Here is a 19,455-nt window from a genome sequence, read left to right as displayed (position 1 = left end):
AATATATATATATATATTATAAACATATGAAATTTTTAGGTATATATTAAAATTTTTGACTTTTTTTTTTTTTTTTTAAATATATCATATATATATATTATTATATATAGATAATATTTATTTATTGATTTTATTTGTTTTATTAAATTTTTTTTTTTTTTTTTTCCTATGATACTTATATTTGAACGTAGTTATAAATCTTACATGAGTAAATAATTAAATATTGTATGTTAAATATAAAAAAAGAATTCTTAGGAAAACAAAAATAATAATAAAATATTATGGATTGCTATTTTTTTATAGCTATATAATCATTTGTCTATGTATATATAACTCTTTATATAAAATGATAAAAATGGGGAATGTAATTAAATAAATATTCATATATAGGTTAAATATATATATATTTTTTTTTAAATGTTATTCTCCATAAAAGGTTTTATATCATATTTACTTATATGAAACTATTCGTTAAATTATAAAAGAATAAAATGAACTCCTTTAAATGTTATTGAAAATTATGAAAATGAAATTGTTATTTTAATCAAGCGATGCGTAAATAATATATAATATATATATATATATGTGTATGTATAAATATATGTATGTTTTTACATATTCATATATCCATTAATTCATTTATTTATTTGTTTGTTTATAACTTTGTACATGTTCCTTTCCTATCATTTATAAGTCACTTGCATATGTTTAATTAGTACCTTAAATGTCTGCTATTCTCTTTTATTTTTTTATATATTATACACACAATTAAACATATTGTAATTCCAATTATAACGAATGGAATATGAAGGTGAAGAATTTCAATTAACAGAATATCAAATAAAGAAAACTGTAAAGGCTTTTAAATATTTAGATAAAAAAAAAAAAGGATTATTAAAATTTGAGTACAATATGTGAAAGAAAATAAATATATATATATTTACATGGGGACATATAAATATAAATATGTATACACATATATATATATATATATATATAATATCTACTTTATTTGTTATATAATTCTTTTCTAGTTTGTTATGATTTTTGATTAATTCATTCATATACATAATTCTCAAGTTTATTAGGGTCCTTATTACGATGTAGTGGTTATAACTTATCCTTAAAAGAAGTTCAAAAAATAAAAGAAAAGATAATAGAAAATAAAACAGTATATAGAAAAAAAGATCAATTAGATGAAAAAGATCAACAGGATCAAAATCCAAAAAGACAAGATAATGAAAATGTAAATCGTGAGCAGGAAGAAAATTCTTCTCTCAATAATATAGATAATAATGAAAAAGAAAAATATGAAATAAAAGAACAAAATAATAATAATAATGAGGATGATAATAATAATATATCAAAATTATTGAGTAATTTAAAGAATTATGATAATTTTATGGAAATAGAAAAACAAAAAGAACAATTAAGAAAACAAGAAGAAGAAAATAAAAATATATTTACTATTAAGGAATATTTTCGAATCATACAAATACCAGATATTATTAATGAAACAAAACCTGTTAATGTATTGAATGCTTTTGAAATTTTTGACGAAAAAGGAAATGGAACTATATCCATAAAAAGATTAAGATTTATTCTGCAGTATTTAGGTGAGCCTTTAACAAATGTAGAATTTGATGAATTCTTCGAGTGGATTAAAACGGTAAAAAGAAAATATAATAAATATATACATATATATATATATATATATATATATATGTATATATGTATATACCTATTTTTTATATTTTAAATAATTCATAATTCTCAATATCTCCACTTATCCATTTATAACTTATAATATTTTTTTTATCATATTATTTCCCACTTGCGTTTATATTATAGCTTGATAAAGTTTATAAGACAGATTATATAATTTATGAAGACTTAATAAATGAGTTAATAAACAAAGATTCGAATATATAATAAAATTTAATATTATACATGGAAGAATTATATATTGAAAGATATACTACCCAATATGTTATAATAATATACACATTGTATTATAATAAGACATATATATATATATATATATACATATATTGTTTACCATCGTTTTTTTTATTTAAAGAACAAATCTTTATAAAGTTCTATATATTTAATAAAATAATCGTTATAATTTGAAATTCATTTATTTCATCTTTTTTTTTTTTTTTTCTTTTTTAATACACAGTTTTTAAAAAATTATAAGGCAAGCCTTTTATAAAAATAAAAACAAATAAAACAGCGGAATATATTTATAAAATGAGGAATTAACAAAATGACACATTATATATATATATATATATATATAATAAAATGATTATATAAAAAAATATAGTCATTTTTTTATGTAAATTAAACAAAAAAAAAAAAAAAAAAAAAAACTTATAATAAACATTTAATCAAGGTATATTAATATATACTTAAATATATTCAGTTTATATAACAAATGTGTAAGAAAAAAATGAAGATTTTATATAAACGTTTAGAAAATAAACAAATGATAATACAATAAAATCAGTCATTATCATTATTAGGTGGTATATGTATACAATTAATTATTAGAGCAAAGGATGTAAAGAAATAAAAAATTTTGGATGCTGTGCTTTTCTTTTTTAAATCTGAACGCATTTTATCTTGTTTATGTTTATAAATTAAATAATTGATTAACTTCATTTTATCATATTTGGATAGATATTTCAATTTTTTATTAAATATATTAATATCATTTTTCTTGTTTAAGATATTATAATTACTAAAATTATAATTTTCATAATTTGAGTAATCTTTGTTATTATAACACAAATGTATATTTTCATTTGATTTAGATAATAATTTAATTTTTTCTCTTAATAAATGATTTTTATATTTCCATTTATACATTTTTCTACTATCCAAATAATTCAATTTACTAAGGTTATAAAATTCACATTTCTTTTTTCTTCTTTTTAGTAGTTGAGAAATTCTATAAAGCTTTTTATATTTTCGTTTCCTTCTTTCTTCTTTTTTTTTTAACAAATTGTTATTACTATTATTATTAAAACTATTATGGTAAATATTATTATTGCTTGATAATTTTTTTTTTTTTTTTTTTCTACTTATATTTAAAATAAACTTAATTTTTTTTTTCTTTTTCCTTTCATCGTATTTATTCCTATATATATTAATGATTACATCATTAGGATGAGACAAAGAACTATCTTTCTTTTTCATATCATCAATATATTTAATATATTGGATATACTCATCATTAGGAATAATTTGAAAATGTTGATTAAGTTCTTTATTGTTCTGAGTTTCAGTATGTCTATATGTTTGTTTTTCTTTTTTATTTTTTTTACTAGTATCATTTTTCAATCCCCTATCACCATCATTATGATTATGATTATCATTATCATTATAATTATCATCATCGTTTATTTTTTTTGTTTTCTCCTTATAATTACTTTTCTTTTTCCTTTTCACGTTCATAACATGAGAATCCATACTAGTATTATCACTAATTGACGACTTATTATAAATGCATTCTTTTTTTAACTCATTTTCATAACCACCGTTACAACAACATTCATCCATACATTCACAAAAAAAATTTTTAGTAAAAATGTTTTTACAATATATATTATTGTGTTTATATTTTTTCATTTCATTTTTATTATCATCGTATAAAAATTTATTTAGATATTTTAATTTATGAATATTTTCAATATTTTCATAATAATGATCATCATCATTATGATGTTTTACTTTATCATTATAATATTTCTCTTCATCATTGTGATGTTTTACTTCATCATTATGATATTTTACTTCGTCTTTATAATATTTCTTTTCATCATTATAATATTTCTTTTCATCATTATAATATTTCTTTTCATCATTAAAATATTTCTTTTCATCATAATAATATATTTCTTCTTGACCATCTTTTATTTCTTTTCCTTGTAACATTTCATCGTTTCTCATTTTACCCTTTCTATTTTTTTTCAATATTGCTTCTTCATTGATTTGTTCATCCCTTTCATTTGAATATTTAACAACATAATATGTCTCTTTTTTATTTTTTAAATTTTGAATAAAGGAAAACCCTTTTTTATTATAAAAAAATGAGTGCTTAATTTTATTATGTGCATGAATAATTTTATTAAAACATTTTATTTTATTATAACCATAAGTCATAATATTTTTATTTTGATGAATATTACCAGATTGATTAGTTTTTTCTATATTATGTTTTTTATATACATTTTCATCATTATGATTAATGTAATAATTATAATTAGGATTATTATCATAACTATTATATTCATTATTATGAATATTATCAATATTATTATTATGAATATGATCCCTCTTATTATTACCATCCTTATTATCATCACTATCATTATTCGTGTTATTATTTTTTTTAATTTTATTTTTATAATTTTCATTTTCTTCTTTCCAATTTTTTATAACAATAATATAATTATTATCTTTCATTCGTTTTTGATGAATGCCCATAAGATCATGAACCCTAAAATCACAGAGATCTTGATTTATTTCGTTTTCCATTATATAACTTCCTATGCTTTCATTGTTCATATCTATAGATTGTTCATTTGTTTTTGTAGTAAAGGTAGAGTTATTACAATTACACATATGATCATTATAATAATTATCATGATACATATTATTATAAATATTATTATTATCTTTATTATTATCATGGTTATGTATATAATATGAATTATTCTTGCTATGTATATTACAATAACTTCCCTCTTTACCTATATTTTCTTTTTCACCTATACTTTTACTTTTATCTTTACTTTTATCTTTACTTTTATCTCTACTTTTATCTCTACTTTTATCTTTACTTTTATCCCTACTTATACTAATATTTTCATTCCTACTTAAATCCTTCATAAACATGGGTAATCCTAAATTTTCATTCAAATGAATAACCCTCTTTAAAGGTACCAGATTTGTTTCCTCAATATCACATATTGCATTTTCACTATCACTATCTTTTCTTACCTTTGGTAATTTAATTTTTGAGTATCTAAAATTTTTGTCTATTTTAAGATAATGATTTGATTTTCCTATTGCTTTATTAGATGTATTATTATATTTTTCATTAATATCTTTTTTCTTTTTTTCATTAATATCTTTTTTTTTTTTTTCGTTAAGATCTTTTTTTTTTTTATTAATTTTATTTTTATTTTTTTTCATATGATTAGATTTATTATTTTTAATTTTATTATCAAATAAATTTAGACGATAATCCTTTGACATAAAATCATGTGTATTAATTAATTTAATTGGTTTCTTAAAGGTTTTCTTTTTATAATTTATTTCATTAGTAATATTATAAAATGAGTTATTATCATCCGTATCATTCCCTTCACATATAGAAACTCCTTTATCACTTAATAATAAAATATTATGATAAGAATTTTCATCAATAATTTGTAATTTAGGGTTTACAAAATTTATATAAGATGGTCTAGTTTTGGTAAATAATATTTCTTTAATATTATTTAATACTCCAATATTAAATGGATTATCATTTTGATAAAACGTTTTTATTTGTTCGTATGTTGTTTGATTTGTAACAATAGTATATATATGATAACATAATAAACCTACAACAAACCATAATGTTAAAATAGTATATATAATTAATATTATACTATCAGAAGCAAATCTCCATATGTGTATAAAAATCTTTTCTGAATTATATCCTTCATTTGATAACAAATTTACACACACAACTAATTTATAAATACTAGCACTTAATGTAATACATATCAAAACATATAAATTAAAAACGAAATAAACAAAATATTTGTAATTTCGTGCACCAATACAATTCCCAACCCTACAAATAAAAAATAAAAATAAATAAAAATGGGATAAACAGTAATATATATTATATATATTATATATATTATATATATATTCATATATATATTCATATATATATTCATATATATATTCATTTATATATTCATTTATATGTTTCTTTTAATTTTATTTAACTTACCATGGGCAATGGTGATCAAATTTTTCAACACAATTATCACAAATGGAACAATGAACAGTCCTTATACCTCTATATATATTACATGTATAACAATATTTTAACTTATAAAAATTCCCATTTATCAATAATTCCTTTTGTCTGGGTGGCTGTGTTTCTCTATATTGTTCTACAATTACATCATACAAATTCAACACAGATTTCTAAAAAAAAAAATATCAAATTAATACAACATATATATATATATATATATATATATAAATATATTTATTTATTTTTACATATGACATATCAATATGTACAATTATTATACATGCACATATTTATACTCCCATTTCATCTTTCACTTACTTGTCTTGGTATTATACCAGGATCCATAAAACTTGTTCTCAAAAATGTGTATATAGTTAGAATAAAAAAAAATAAATTGACAATAGAAACATAATATATTTCTTTTTCAAATAACCACTAAAATAAGAAAAAAAAAAAAAATAAAAATAATATATGTATGAAAATTTTCATAACTTGTTATGATTATATCCTTTTAAATTTAAAAGGACACATTTATAAAAAGCATATAAATAAATAAATATATATATATATTTTTACCGTTGATGTAAAGATATGAAAAATAGCTACAGGGATGAATATCATAAGAAAGGATGATACCACTGTTAAAAAGGCGGGTCTAAAAAATAAAAAAAAAACGATAAAACATGATGACGATAACAAATATAAATAAATAAATATATACACATATATATATATATATATATATATATATATATATATTCATTTTATTAATAATCCTTACCCTGATATCAAGGACCCATTACAATGTATTTGGTTTTCTCCATATATTTGTACATTATGAACCTTATCAAAATTTGTTCTTCCTTCTATCGTTTTCTTCCTTTTAAATATTTTCATTTCTTAATATTTCAATATCATTTTTCTTAAAAATACAAAATTATTTAAAAATAAAAAAAAAAGAAGGAAAAACAAAAAAAAGTCTTCTATCTTTCTTCTGCTCTTTTTGTAAAAAAGAAAAAGGATATAAAATACTGTTCTTCTTTAAAAGATTAAAAAAACAATATATATCCTTATATATATTATAATAATAGTGTAGATCAATAATAAAATATGAACAAGAGTTACTATATAGTTATTATTCCAAGAAAATATAATAAGAAGGATATTACAAAATTATTAATATATAATTATATTTATTTAATTAGAAAAAAAAAAAAAAAAAAAAAAAACAAAAAAAAAAATAAATAAAGTGAACAATAATTATCTGTAAAATTTTTCTTTTTAGAAAATAATAATAAATAAAGTATATAAATATATATATTTAAAAAGGTCTCATTTATTATGGATGAGATATAATTGAAAATTATTAAAAATATATATGTAATATACATATAAAATATAATATTATATTCCTATGTATATAATAAATAAAATATATTTTTCCTCTTCATTTATATATATATATATATATATACTGAATAAATATTAATAGGCAAAAAAAAAAAAAAATATATATATATATATATAATAATAAAATATATATGCTTATTTATTAGTATAAAAGCATTATTAATATATGCATTAAAGAATAATAATATATTGTTTCGTATAATTTTTTTTTTTTTTTTTTTTTTTTTTTATATTTTTCATGAAAACGATTATTTATTTAAATTAATATTTTATAATTAAAAAAAAAATAATAATAATAAAATAATAAAACGAATTATATTCTTATATTAACAATGAACCAAGAATAATAAAATATTAAAATTATAAAAATAATAAATATAAATATTTTATAAATTTTTATAAAAAACCGTCCAATTTTTAATTTATTATTATAATAAAAGAATTATTTTTTATAATGTTTAAAAAATAAAAGCTCTAAAAGTCTATTATTTATTTATATTATAAAAAATATTTGTAGAAAATCAAATTTATTCATATGGATAGAATAAAATTATGACATTATTTTTTTACTTATAATTATGTTATTTTCATTTCATATGGTTGTAAAAACTTAAAAAAATTGACAATTGTTGGTTTTTAAAAATTATTCATATAATTTATAATATGAGGAGAATTTATATCTTATTATCAAATGGTTAAAAAATATATATGTATATATAAATATGTATATAATTTTTTTTATTAATATTTTAAAAATGACCTTTTATGATATTTCAATTATAAAATAAATCACAAAGGCAGGTCTTTCCAATATGTGTATAAATATTTATTTGTAAGCACAATCGAGTTAAAATATATATATATATATATATGCAATAGCAAAGAGGAAATAAATATATAAATAAATAAATACATACATATATATATATATATATATATATATAATATATATTTTTTTTTTTTTTTTTTTTTTTTTTACCCCGAAGAAAGCATGAAGACTTAAAAAATTAAAAGGATGTTTTATAAAAGGTGTATATAAATTTATAAGGGGAAAAAAAAAAAAAAAGAAAAGTAATATAAAATAAAATATAAAAAAACACAAAAAAAAAAAAAAAAGAAAAGAAATATAATATAATATAATAATATAAATGTAAAAAAAAAAAAAAAGGGAAATTAAAGAAATGATAAAAAATTAAAAACAAATCATTACAAATTTATACAAATTCATAAATATTATAACCACATTATTATATTTTATTCAATATATAACTTTTATATATTACATATTATGTTCAAAATAAAAAATCAAGAGAAAAAAAATATTAATCAATCAATTTAAGAAAAAAGGTCTTCAAGGTTTTTCTTTTTTTGAGATTTCAATGAATTATAGTGTATTTCACTTTTTGTTGATAATCTACTTTTATTTGTTTGATATAAATCGCTTGTATAATTTTTACTTGTATTTAATGCCGTTGTATTTATTCTCATAATATTTGAGGTTTTACTATATGGGTGTTGTGTTATATGTGAAGATGAATTATCATCAAAGCGTATATGATTATATTCATTTTGAAAATTGATACTATTATTATTGTAATTATTATTATTGTAATTAATATTATTATTATTGTTGTTGTTGTCTCCATTATTAATATTGTAAAATAAATTATACTGATTATTTTTTTCATCATTCATATTATTGGTATAATTTGTATAATTTGTATAACTTCTATTATTATTATTATTATTATATATGTTCAAATTATTTTCTACATTTTGTGAATTGAAATTTACATTTTCTACATTCATTTGTTCATATTCATTAAACACAACCTGATTATTTATATGTACTGAATTATTTCTTTTCATATGAACATTCATATTATTTATGTTATTATATATTGCAGTAGAAGAAGAAACGTCATTGTATCCTTCTTGATTATTCATATTTGTATTATATGAATAAATAGAAGAATTTATAAAATTTTGTTCTGTCCTTTCATTATTATTTTCATAACCAAAAGGACTATTATTATTATTATTATATGAATTATTATATGTATTATTATATGTATTATTAAATGTATTTATATTTGAATTAACATTATTATATTTATTAATATTATTTTGTGTATTCTTATTGTCATTATAATAATTATTCCCATTATAATTAAATTCAAGTGGGGTCGTTTTATTATGAATATCAGTTGATAATTTATCTTTACAATTTTTAAAAACATTATTTGAATATTCATAATTAACTTTATCTTTTTCTGCATCTTCATTATTATTTATATCATTTCTAATTAAGTTCATTTCACCTTTTTCAATATGTATATTTGTTGATACATTATTCATATTATTAAAAAGATTATTTTTATAATCGCTGTTATAATTATTATTAATATTATACGAATTATCAATATTAATATTATCAATAATATCATTATTAAAATAATTAACATTATTATTATTATTATTATCATAATTTTCACTTTTTGCCCATAATTCTGTATCATTACCAAAATTATCGCTTAAATTTTTCTTCTTTGTTTTTTTACTTGAAAATAAACTTTTCCATTTACTTTTCTTTTTGTCTTTTTCATTCTCATTATTTTCATCTACCCTAATGGGGGAACCATAATCCTCTTCATTATAATTTATTATATCACCATCATGTCTTTTGTTATCATCACATATATTGTTATCATCACATATATTGTTATCATCACATATTTTATTATCATCCCATATTTTATTATCATCCCATATTTTATTATCATCACATATTTTGTTATCATCATATATTTGGTTATCATCCCATATTTTATTATCATCACATATTTTATTATCATCACATATTTTGTTATCATCCCATATTTTATTATCATCACATATTTTGTTATCATCCCATATTTTATTATCATCACATATTTTATTATCACCATTTATTTTATTATCATCACATATTTTATTATCATCACATATTTTATTATCATCACATATTTTATTATCATCACATATTTTATTATCATCACATATTTTATTATCATCACATATTTTATTATCACCATTTATTTTATTATCATCCCATATTTTATCCATATCTTCGCCATTTATAGATATTTTCATATTCAATTCATCAGTGTTTAATTCTTCATTTTCATTTATATTATTCTTTTTATGTATATCATAATTTGTTTCCTCATCGAACTTTTTTTTATCATCTACTACGTTATCCATCTTAAACATTTCTGTCACATTTTGTATTTTTTCATCTATAAATGAATTAATTAATTGATCATTATTATAAGTCGAATCTTTATTATAATCGTCATTAAAATTATTATCATTATTATGCACATTATCAGTCACATTTTTTAAATCATTAGCAGATAGTTCATGTGCATATTCTTCTTCGTTTGTTTCTATAACTTGAAAACATAATTTATGTTCTTTTATATTGTTGGTTGAATATAATTCTTGCTTTTTTTTCCATTCTTCAAAATTTTCTGATCCGACAGATTCTATACTCTTGGAACGCCTTTTTTTTAAAATATTTAAATCTTCTAGATAATCATCCTCTTCATTGTTTAAAATATTATTTTCATTAATAGTTGAATTAATATTATATATTAAATCATCTATATTATTCATATCTTCATTAATTGTATTCAAAGAATTAATTATATTTATTGTTTCATTTTTGTTTTCTTCGGCTTTTTTTATATCCTTTTCTTTATTTCCTTGAGCAATTTTATCAAGCAAATTTAAGCATTCATTAATTTTATCATTAAATAATTCATCAGGAATTATTTTGTCTTCCTCTTTTCCATTTTCATCATTAGGAAGATGTTCTTGTTGGTCATTCTCTTTCTGATGATTGTTATTATTTAAAAACTGTTTAAAAGTATCTGTAAATTTATTTTTATAATCATTTATTATATCATTAATTTGTTCCTCTACTTCTTTTTGTACATTATTAAAAAGATTATCAATAGAATTTTTCATTTCCTTTTTTCCTTTTTCATACATATATGTATTTTCTGAAGTATCTTTATTTTTAATCAATTCTTTGGAGGATGAAAGTTTTACTTCACTTTCCATTTTTTTTTTTAATTCAGATAATTGTTCATTATATTTTTTTTCTAACTTATTTGTTATTTCTTGTGTCAATTCTAATTTTATTTCTTCCCTTATTTTATTTATATAATTTTCATCTACTTTATTACTAGTTGGTAAAAAAGTATTATTAGATGCTCTATTTAAATGAACAGATGCTGTATAAGTTTTTCTCCTATTATTATTAATATTAATATTATTATTATTGTTATTTTCTGAAGGGTCTATAAACGTTTGTGAATAATAATCATTGTTTTCTTCATTAGGAATATTTTTTTTTTTATTACCAGAAAGTGGAGAAGATAATGATGATGATAATATATTATTATGATTATGACTCATGGATTTATTATTAATTTTAACATCATGTATATCATTATTATATTTAACCTTGGAATATTCATTTGATGTATCTAAATCTTGTTGATGATAATCTTTAGGTTCATTCTGTTGACGTGTTTGTGAAAGGTCTCTAGAAAAAGAGACAGTTGAACTTTTCTGATTTAATATATGATAATTATCTTTCATACATCTTATTTGTTTTTTTAGAATAATATTTTCATTATTTGCATGAGTATATTCATTTTTTAACTTAAGGAATTTTAAATTTAACATATCAATTTTTTTTTTATACAAATCTATGGAGTTATTATACTCTTCATTATTATTATTATTATGAGAATGTTCGTTTTTATCTCCATGTCTTTTCATATTATCAATTAATTTATACATGAGTTTATTTTTCCTTTCACTTTCATGTACGGAAGAAATACTACGTCGATCCTGATTCATTAAATGTTTTAATAATTCAATAGACTGTTCAACAATTTGTGAATTTGTTTGTGTTTTAAAACTATCATTAGATTCTGGAATGGATATTTTATCTAAAGTATTTTTTTTTTTATTATTTGAAGCATATAATGATGCATATGATAATTTATCATCATAATTTCTATATATATTAGAAGTTCTATTTATTTTAGATGAAAATATATTTATGGATTCTCTACGTGGAGATATCATTCTATGTGTTGACGTATGATTTCTTGTTATTTTTATATTATTTGAAAGTTTATTACTATTATATAAATATTCAGGATCATAAGCTTTATTAGAATAATATATTTCAGACCTCTTATCAATGTCATTATGATTATTTATATTATTATCATCAATTATAAAATTTAAATTGTTATTATTATTAATATGCTGCTTATTCATAACATGCTGATCAATATCATTATCATTATTATTCACATTATTATTCATATGATTACTATTATTACGATTCATACTATTCATGTTATAATTATTATATCTCATACTTCCAACTTCCTCATTTATATAATTCTCATTATTATTACTTTTATTATCAACCTTTACCTTAGCTATTACTTCAGATTTCGTACTTCTTATATTGTTTTTATTAGAGGATAAAAAATTCATCTTTTCCTTATTTTATTTTTACATAATATATTCAAAAAAAAATTATTAAAAACTCAAAGCGTACATAATTCTTTATATTTCCGATATATAAAAAGATAAATCTTAATAATAATATTTATCACAAAATTAAAATATCACAAATATGTATTATACATATATATATTATATATATATGATTTTTTTTTTTTTTTTTTTTTTTTTTAATTAATTGTACAAAAAAAAAAAAAAATTAAAATAAAATAAAATAAAGGTTATAATTTTTTAAAATATAAATATTATTTTATATAAAACAATTTATTATATAATATATATATATATTATATATATATATATATATATATATATATATATATATTTTTTTTTTTTTTGCGGACGTAAATTAAACTATTATATATATATATATAATATATATAATATTTTATAAACACAATATTTTTTTTACAATTTAAAAAAATAAAAATAAGAAAATGATTAGATGCTTATATATACTGTGCACAGATAAATTTAAAATTAAATTAAATTTTTTTAAACTTGAATACATTTTAAAAATAAATTTGTAAATTATTAATAGAAGAAAATTAATATTATATATAATAATGTCCAAGTACTTTATTTTATATATGAAAAAAGAAATATGTTCTATACAAATAATCAAAAATATATATATATATATATATATATATATATATATCATTTTAAAACCACCACTTTTTTTTTTTTTTTTTTTTTTTTTTTTTTTTTCAATGTATAAAAACATTTTATTCATATAATCTAAATTGATTTAGTAATATCAAAAAATTATAAATTAAAAAGTAAAAATTAATAAAATAAAATATTACTAATATAAAATTATTAATATATAGCAATGATTGTGAACCCATAAAATAATTTAAAATATGTCAAATAAAGAAGAAAAAAAGAAAAAGTAATTATTACTTGTATATATAACACATGTTTTGCTAATAATATATATCATATTAGTATAATATATTGAATATAGGACTTTTATTATTATTATTATTTTATATTTATTCTGTTAAATTACAATGAATTTCTTTATATATATATAACAAGTAATAGAATGGCAAATATTATATTATATAAATATATAGGACCATGCTGAAATATATATATATATATATATATATATATATATATATATATATATATATTTAAAGGTTTTATAAAAGAAAGTTCTATATTTATTCTTATGATAAAATTAGGATTATGTAAAAAAAAAAAAAAATTAGATATATTTTTAAAGGTCAGTTTTTCGATTTTTAATAATTTAATATGAAATTAATGCTATATGTTTCATTCATTTTAATATGGGCACATAAAAAGAAAAAAGAAAAATGCATAATATTCCTAAGTATTAAGTATTGTCTGTTAATAGATATCTTCATTTTATGTTTGTTCATTGTATGTCTGTTCAATAACATTAAATGGTAATAATATATATATATATATATATTGTCATTTTTCTAAAAAATGAGAGAAATGTTATAAGTTCATATACTGTATTATTTGATTAAATTATTATCATGAAAAAATCACAAAGATAAAATGTCATGTTTTATAATAATAAAATAAGGGTGAATATTAAAGTATATAATATTTGTCTATATATATATAATATATATATATATATTTTTTTTTTTTTTTTTTTTTTTTTCCTTTTGTATCTGTAATAAAATAAAATAAAAACATTAATCCTAATTTCCTTTAAAATTATAAATAATAGTATATTTAATGTGACATTTCTCCATTTTAAATAAATATATATATTGTCTAGATAAGTCTTAAAATATATACGTATAATAAAGCAAACATTAATATATATATATATATATATATATTTATTTATTTTTATTTTTTCTGAGAATATATTATCATTTCCTTTCGCTCATCTAAAACAATGAGTTCTCATCATAGGTATGACAAAACAAATGGATATAGAGAAAATGATGAAAATATAATACACAATGAGAATAGAAAAAATATAAATCGTAGAAACGATAAAAGCTATTATAGTAGAAATGAAAAAAGTGGTGAAAAATTAAAAAACAAAAAAAAACAAATCACATACGATAGTAAGACTAAAACGAAGATATCCAATGAAAATGAATATAAAGAAAGAGAGGAACAGACAATTGTTTTAAATAAAGAAAATAAATTAAAGAAAGATGAAAATGATAATAATATAGACAATATGAATGATAATAATATAGACAATATGAATGATAATAATATAGACTACATGAATGATAATAATAATATAGACAATATGAATGATAATAATATAGACAATGTGAATGATACTAATATAGACTACATGAATGATAATGATATAAATAATATTAATGATCAGGAAGAAAAAAATAGAAAAGAAATTAAAGAAATAGCTAATCTTTGTTTAGAACAGAATTTAAGTGTAAATAGCGAAAATATCCTAATAGTACGAAAATTAAAAGAAAAAAGAAGACTAGAGGAACGAATAAATAAAAATGAAAATATAAAAAATTTACAAGAGAAGAGAAGAATTTTAGAAGAAATTGAATATCATGAATGGGCAGACAGAGAAAAACGAATAAAAGAATTACAAGAAAAGAAAATGAATTTATTAAAAAAGGTACTTGTAGATAGAGACAAGATAAAAGCAAATAAAATATTTTATGAAGTAGAAAAAATAGTACAGAATAGAGATAAAAAAAAAGATGAAATAAGAGAAAACTTTGAGAAAGAAAAAGCAAAAGATATGAGAATATTATTTCTTGAAACACGAAACAACCTAAAAACAATATATAATGAAAAACAAGATTTAATAGATCAAATGAATGATTATACATCTAATTTTAATTTACAACTAGAAAGAGAAGGAGTTATTCCTAACAAAATTAATAAAGATATAATAAACAAAATAGATAATAATTTGAATGATTTAAAAAAATTAAATGAAATAAAATCTACATTAGATGAAACATCATATAATAATAATATTAATAATAATAGATATACCTTTAAAGGAAAAGTATCAGAAGAACGCTTAAAATATGATAATAAGAAAAATAAGCAAATTATTGATACTTTTTATAGATATTTAAATAAAGAAGAAAAAAAATATTCATCTGATAAATATTCTACAATTGATAATAGAAAATTACAAAAAAAAAAAAAAACACAATCTATGAAAACTATATATCCAAATATTATGATTAAAAATAAAGAACAAGATAATTTTGAGAAAAATGTTTTATATTTACAAAATATATTAAGAGGTAAAGCTATAAAAATCTTAATGAATGATGGAAAAAATTCTTATAGTGATTTAATAGAAGAATTAAAAGCATATGAGAAAATAGATGAATATAGTGCACAAGAAAAAGAATTTTTTGAAAAAGAAAATTTCGAAGAAATGAAAATTGATTCTTATATTGAAAATGTTCAAGGTAAATATATATCCGAAATGTTAGATAATTTATCTAAAGAATTAGAAAAGTATGAAGAAGAAAGAAAAATTGCTGTTCTAGTGAAATATGCTGAAAGAGAAAGAAGATTAAAAGAATGTAAAGAAAAAGGAAAAAGACAAGCAGAATTTTTATTAAGAGAAAAAGAAGATTATTTATTTAATGAAATTATGGGGTTAAATAATAAAACTGTAGATTCATATTTAGAAGATATCTTAACAAAAACAATTAATGATGTATCCAAAGAAGAAGCTTTAATCAAAACTAAAATTAAAGCTGAACAATTAAATGATATATATAATTCATTAGATAATAAAAACGATGAAAATAATAAATTAATAATCAAAGATTTAGTAGGTAACTTTATCATTCCTTATGTGGATAAAAAAAGAGGTGCAGAATTTCAAGAAATGGACCAAAAAAAAAATAACTGTGTCTCCAGTTTTGCAACACAGAAAGTTTTCTCAAAAATTAACCAAGCATTTTAAATATATATATTAAATATGTGTATGTTTTTTTTTTTTTAGTGCTATTTATATTATATATATAAAAAAAAATAAAAAATAAAAGTATATATTTTTAGAAACAATTTTTTTATAGAAAAAATGAACACAAATACATATATATATATATATAATCCAATTAAAAGGAGATACACTTCAAATAATATAATTAATATATTTTATTTCTACACATTATTAAAAAAAAAGGAAGAGATTGATTATTACCAAAATATATATTTTTCATTATTGCTTTTTTTTTTTATTAATTTTGTAGCATACATATTTTTTACGAATTAATATAATATATACTCATATATATATATATATATATATATATCACAATTGATAATGTGGCACATATTTGATATTTTTATGCTGAGAAATATTTTATATAATGCATGTTCTCTTTTTAAAATAACATATAGATAAAAGTGTAATCTTTTTTTTTTTTTTATATGATTTATTCAGAACAAATATAACAAGAAAAAATACAATAAAACTTTTATTATATATATATATATATATTTATATATTTATTCATTATATATATTTTTTAAAATAGAGATACCATAACAAAGACACTAATAAAATATTTAATTACACATTAGAACTTATCAAAAAATCATTTGCTTTTTTAATGGTCCACTTTAAGCAATTATTCATTTATTTAGAAATATGAATTATTTTATGGTGTCTTATATGAATTAAAAAAAAAAAAAAAAAATATTAAATACAGTTCATCAATTTTATTTTTTTTACACAATTTTAAGTGCTAATTTTATATCATTTAAAATATACCTTTTATTATACACATATATATATTATATATTTATAATTAGTAATAATAATATAGTAAATATTTTTGAAACTAATATATATTTAGTATTATCATATGTTCTCTTATATTTATATTAAGACCTCTTTAAAATTAAAAAATATTTTATTTTTTACTTTTTTTAATTTATATATGATTGATTCATAAAAAAAAGAAAAAAAAAAGATGGACTTTTATAGTTGTACATACTATCAAAACATCTTTTTCATTTTTGAGAAAAAATATTATTATATATATAATAAAAAATAATATAATTATTAATAATGTGGGGGTATAGTATAAAACGTGATTAATACATTTAATTGTAAAAGGATTAATAAAGAGAAACTTTTTTTTTTTTTTTGTCATTTGAAAAATGAGAAAAAATTATTCAAGTGTAAATTCACACACATATATATATATATATATATAATATATTTATAATACATCTAATTGTAATATTTTTATAAAGTTTTCTTTTTTTTTTTTCACAAATTATATAAGATTAACTAGTAGAACTTATATTGTTTTTTGATATGACAACCTGAAAAGTTGATAATCATATATCCAATGACTTCCTATTTTTATAAATAGTAATATAATATCAAATATGTTTATATTATATATATATATATATATATGTTTTTAATAATTATTATTATAAATACTTATATATATATATATATATATACTAATAAATTAATTCATATATAATAATATGAACATGCTTAAATATTATAACATATACACTTAAACAATTTTTCAGTGTGCTCATTCCACTTTATAATTTTTCTGTTGAACATTTTTTTTTTTTTTTGTACTAGTAAAAAAAAAAAAGAAAACAAGGGTACTTTTATTCAGAAAAATAAAATGAAACAATAAAAAAATAATATATATATATATATATATATATATAGTGCATAAGTTCAAAAGAACAATTGGTGCAAATTATATATATAATATAATATAATATAATATAATATTATATTATATATTCATAAAATGTTATAAAAATTTTAATATATTTGTATTTTTTTATAATTTAAAAATTATTCACATTTTCATTTCAAAACACGCATGGAACAAATTTTTTATTAAAAAGAAGAAAAAAAAAAAAAAAAAAAGGTATTTATTTTATTTATATATTTGTTTTTTCTCATTAGGTATATTCATATATAAATATATTATATATTACATATATATATATATATAAACATAAAATTCTATTAATAATAAAACGTAAAATTATACAAGTTGTCAAGTGGTAACGTATACATATATATTCATAACCTTTAAACGTTACAATTTTTTTTTTTTTTTTTAATTCGCACACTGTCTTCATACAATTATAAGAATTTAAATAAAAAAAATATATATATCAAATATATATATATATATATTTATATGAATAAAAATATAGTAAAATAAGTAATATTAATTTATATAATACTATTATATAATAATTAGTATATATTATGTTCATATGTATATATATATATATATATATATATTATATATATATAATAATATAAATACATATATCAATAATAATAAATATACTTTACCATATATGTATAATAATATATTATATATTTATTTATATATAAATATATATATTAATATACATATATATATATAATATAA

The 19,455-nt window shown here is 17.5% G+C and overlaps 4 protein-coding genes across 4 annotated transcripts; 2 read left to right on the top strand and 2 right to left on the bottom strand.

Moving 5' to 3' along the window:
* Positions 1 to 798: 798 nt before the first annotated feature.
* PADL01_0712400 (calmodulin, putative) lies at positions 799 to 1,932 on the top strand (the record flags this gene model as incomplete). The annotated part of the gene is made up of 3 exons (XM_028681157.1): positions 799 to 905; positions 1,081 to 1,669; positions 1,852 to 1,932. The coding sequence occupies 3 exons, from the start codon at positions 799 to 801 to the stop codon at positions 1,930 to 1,932; spliced, it is 777 nt and encodes a 258-aa protein (XP_028537563.1).
* A 576-nt stretch (positions 1,933 to 2,508) lies between these two features.
* Positions 2,509 to 6,946, bottom strand: PADL01_0712300 (palmitoyltransferase, putative; the record flags this gene model as incomplete). Its single annotated transcript, XM_028681156.1, has 5 exons — positions 2,509 to 5,854; positions 6,020 to 6,219; positions 6,368 to 6,484; positions 6,626 to 6,704; positions 6,831 to 6,946. The coding sequence occupies 5 exons, from the start codon at positions 6,944 to 6,946 to the stop codon at positions 2,509 to 2,511; spliced, it is 3,858 nt and encodes a 1,285-aa protein (XP_028537562.1).
* A 1,848-nt stretch (positions 6,947 to 8,794) lies between these two features.
* On the bottom strand, positions 8,795 to 13,027 carry PADL01_0712200 (conserved Plasmodium protein, unknown function; the record flags this gene model as incomplete). Its single annotated transcript, XM_028681155.1, has 1 exon — positions 8,795 to 13,027. One exon carries the CDS (start codon positions 13,025 to 13,027, stop codon positions 8,795 to 8,797), a length of 4,233 nt encoding a protein of 1,410 aa, XP_028537561.1.
* Positions 13,028 to 14,945: 1,918 nt separating this feature from the next.
* On the top strand, positions 14,946 to 16,982 carry PADL01_0712100 (conserved Plasmodium protein, unknown function; the record flags this gene model as incomplete). Its single annotated transcript, XM_028681154.1, has 1 exon — positions 14,946 to 16,982. The coding sequence occupies one exon, from the start codon at positions 14,946 to 14,948 to the stop codon at positions 16,980 to 16,982; it is 2,037 nt and encodes a 678-aa protein (XP_028537560.1).
* Between the last annotated feature and the right edge of the window lie 2,473 nt (positions 16,983 to 19,455).

The sequence above is a fragment of the Plasmodium sp. gorilla clade G2 genome, assembly GCF_900097015.1.
Source record: "Plasmodium sp. gorilla clade G2 genome assembly, chromosome: 7".
NCBI classification, from domain to species: Eukaryota; Apicomplexa; class Aconoidasida; order Haemosporida; family Plasmodiidae; genus Plasmodium; species Plasmodium adleri (nom. inval.).
This window is presented reverse-complemented; position numbering and strand designations above follow the sequence as displayed.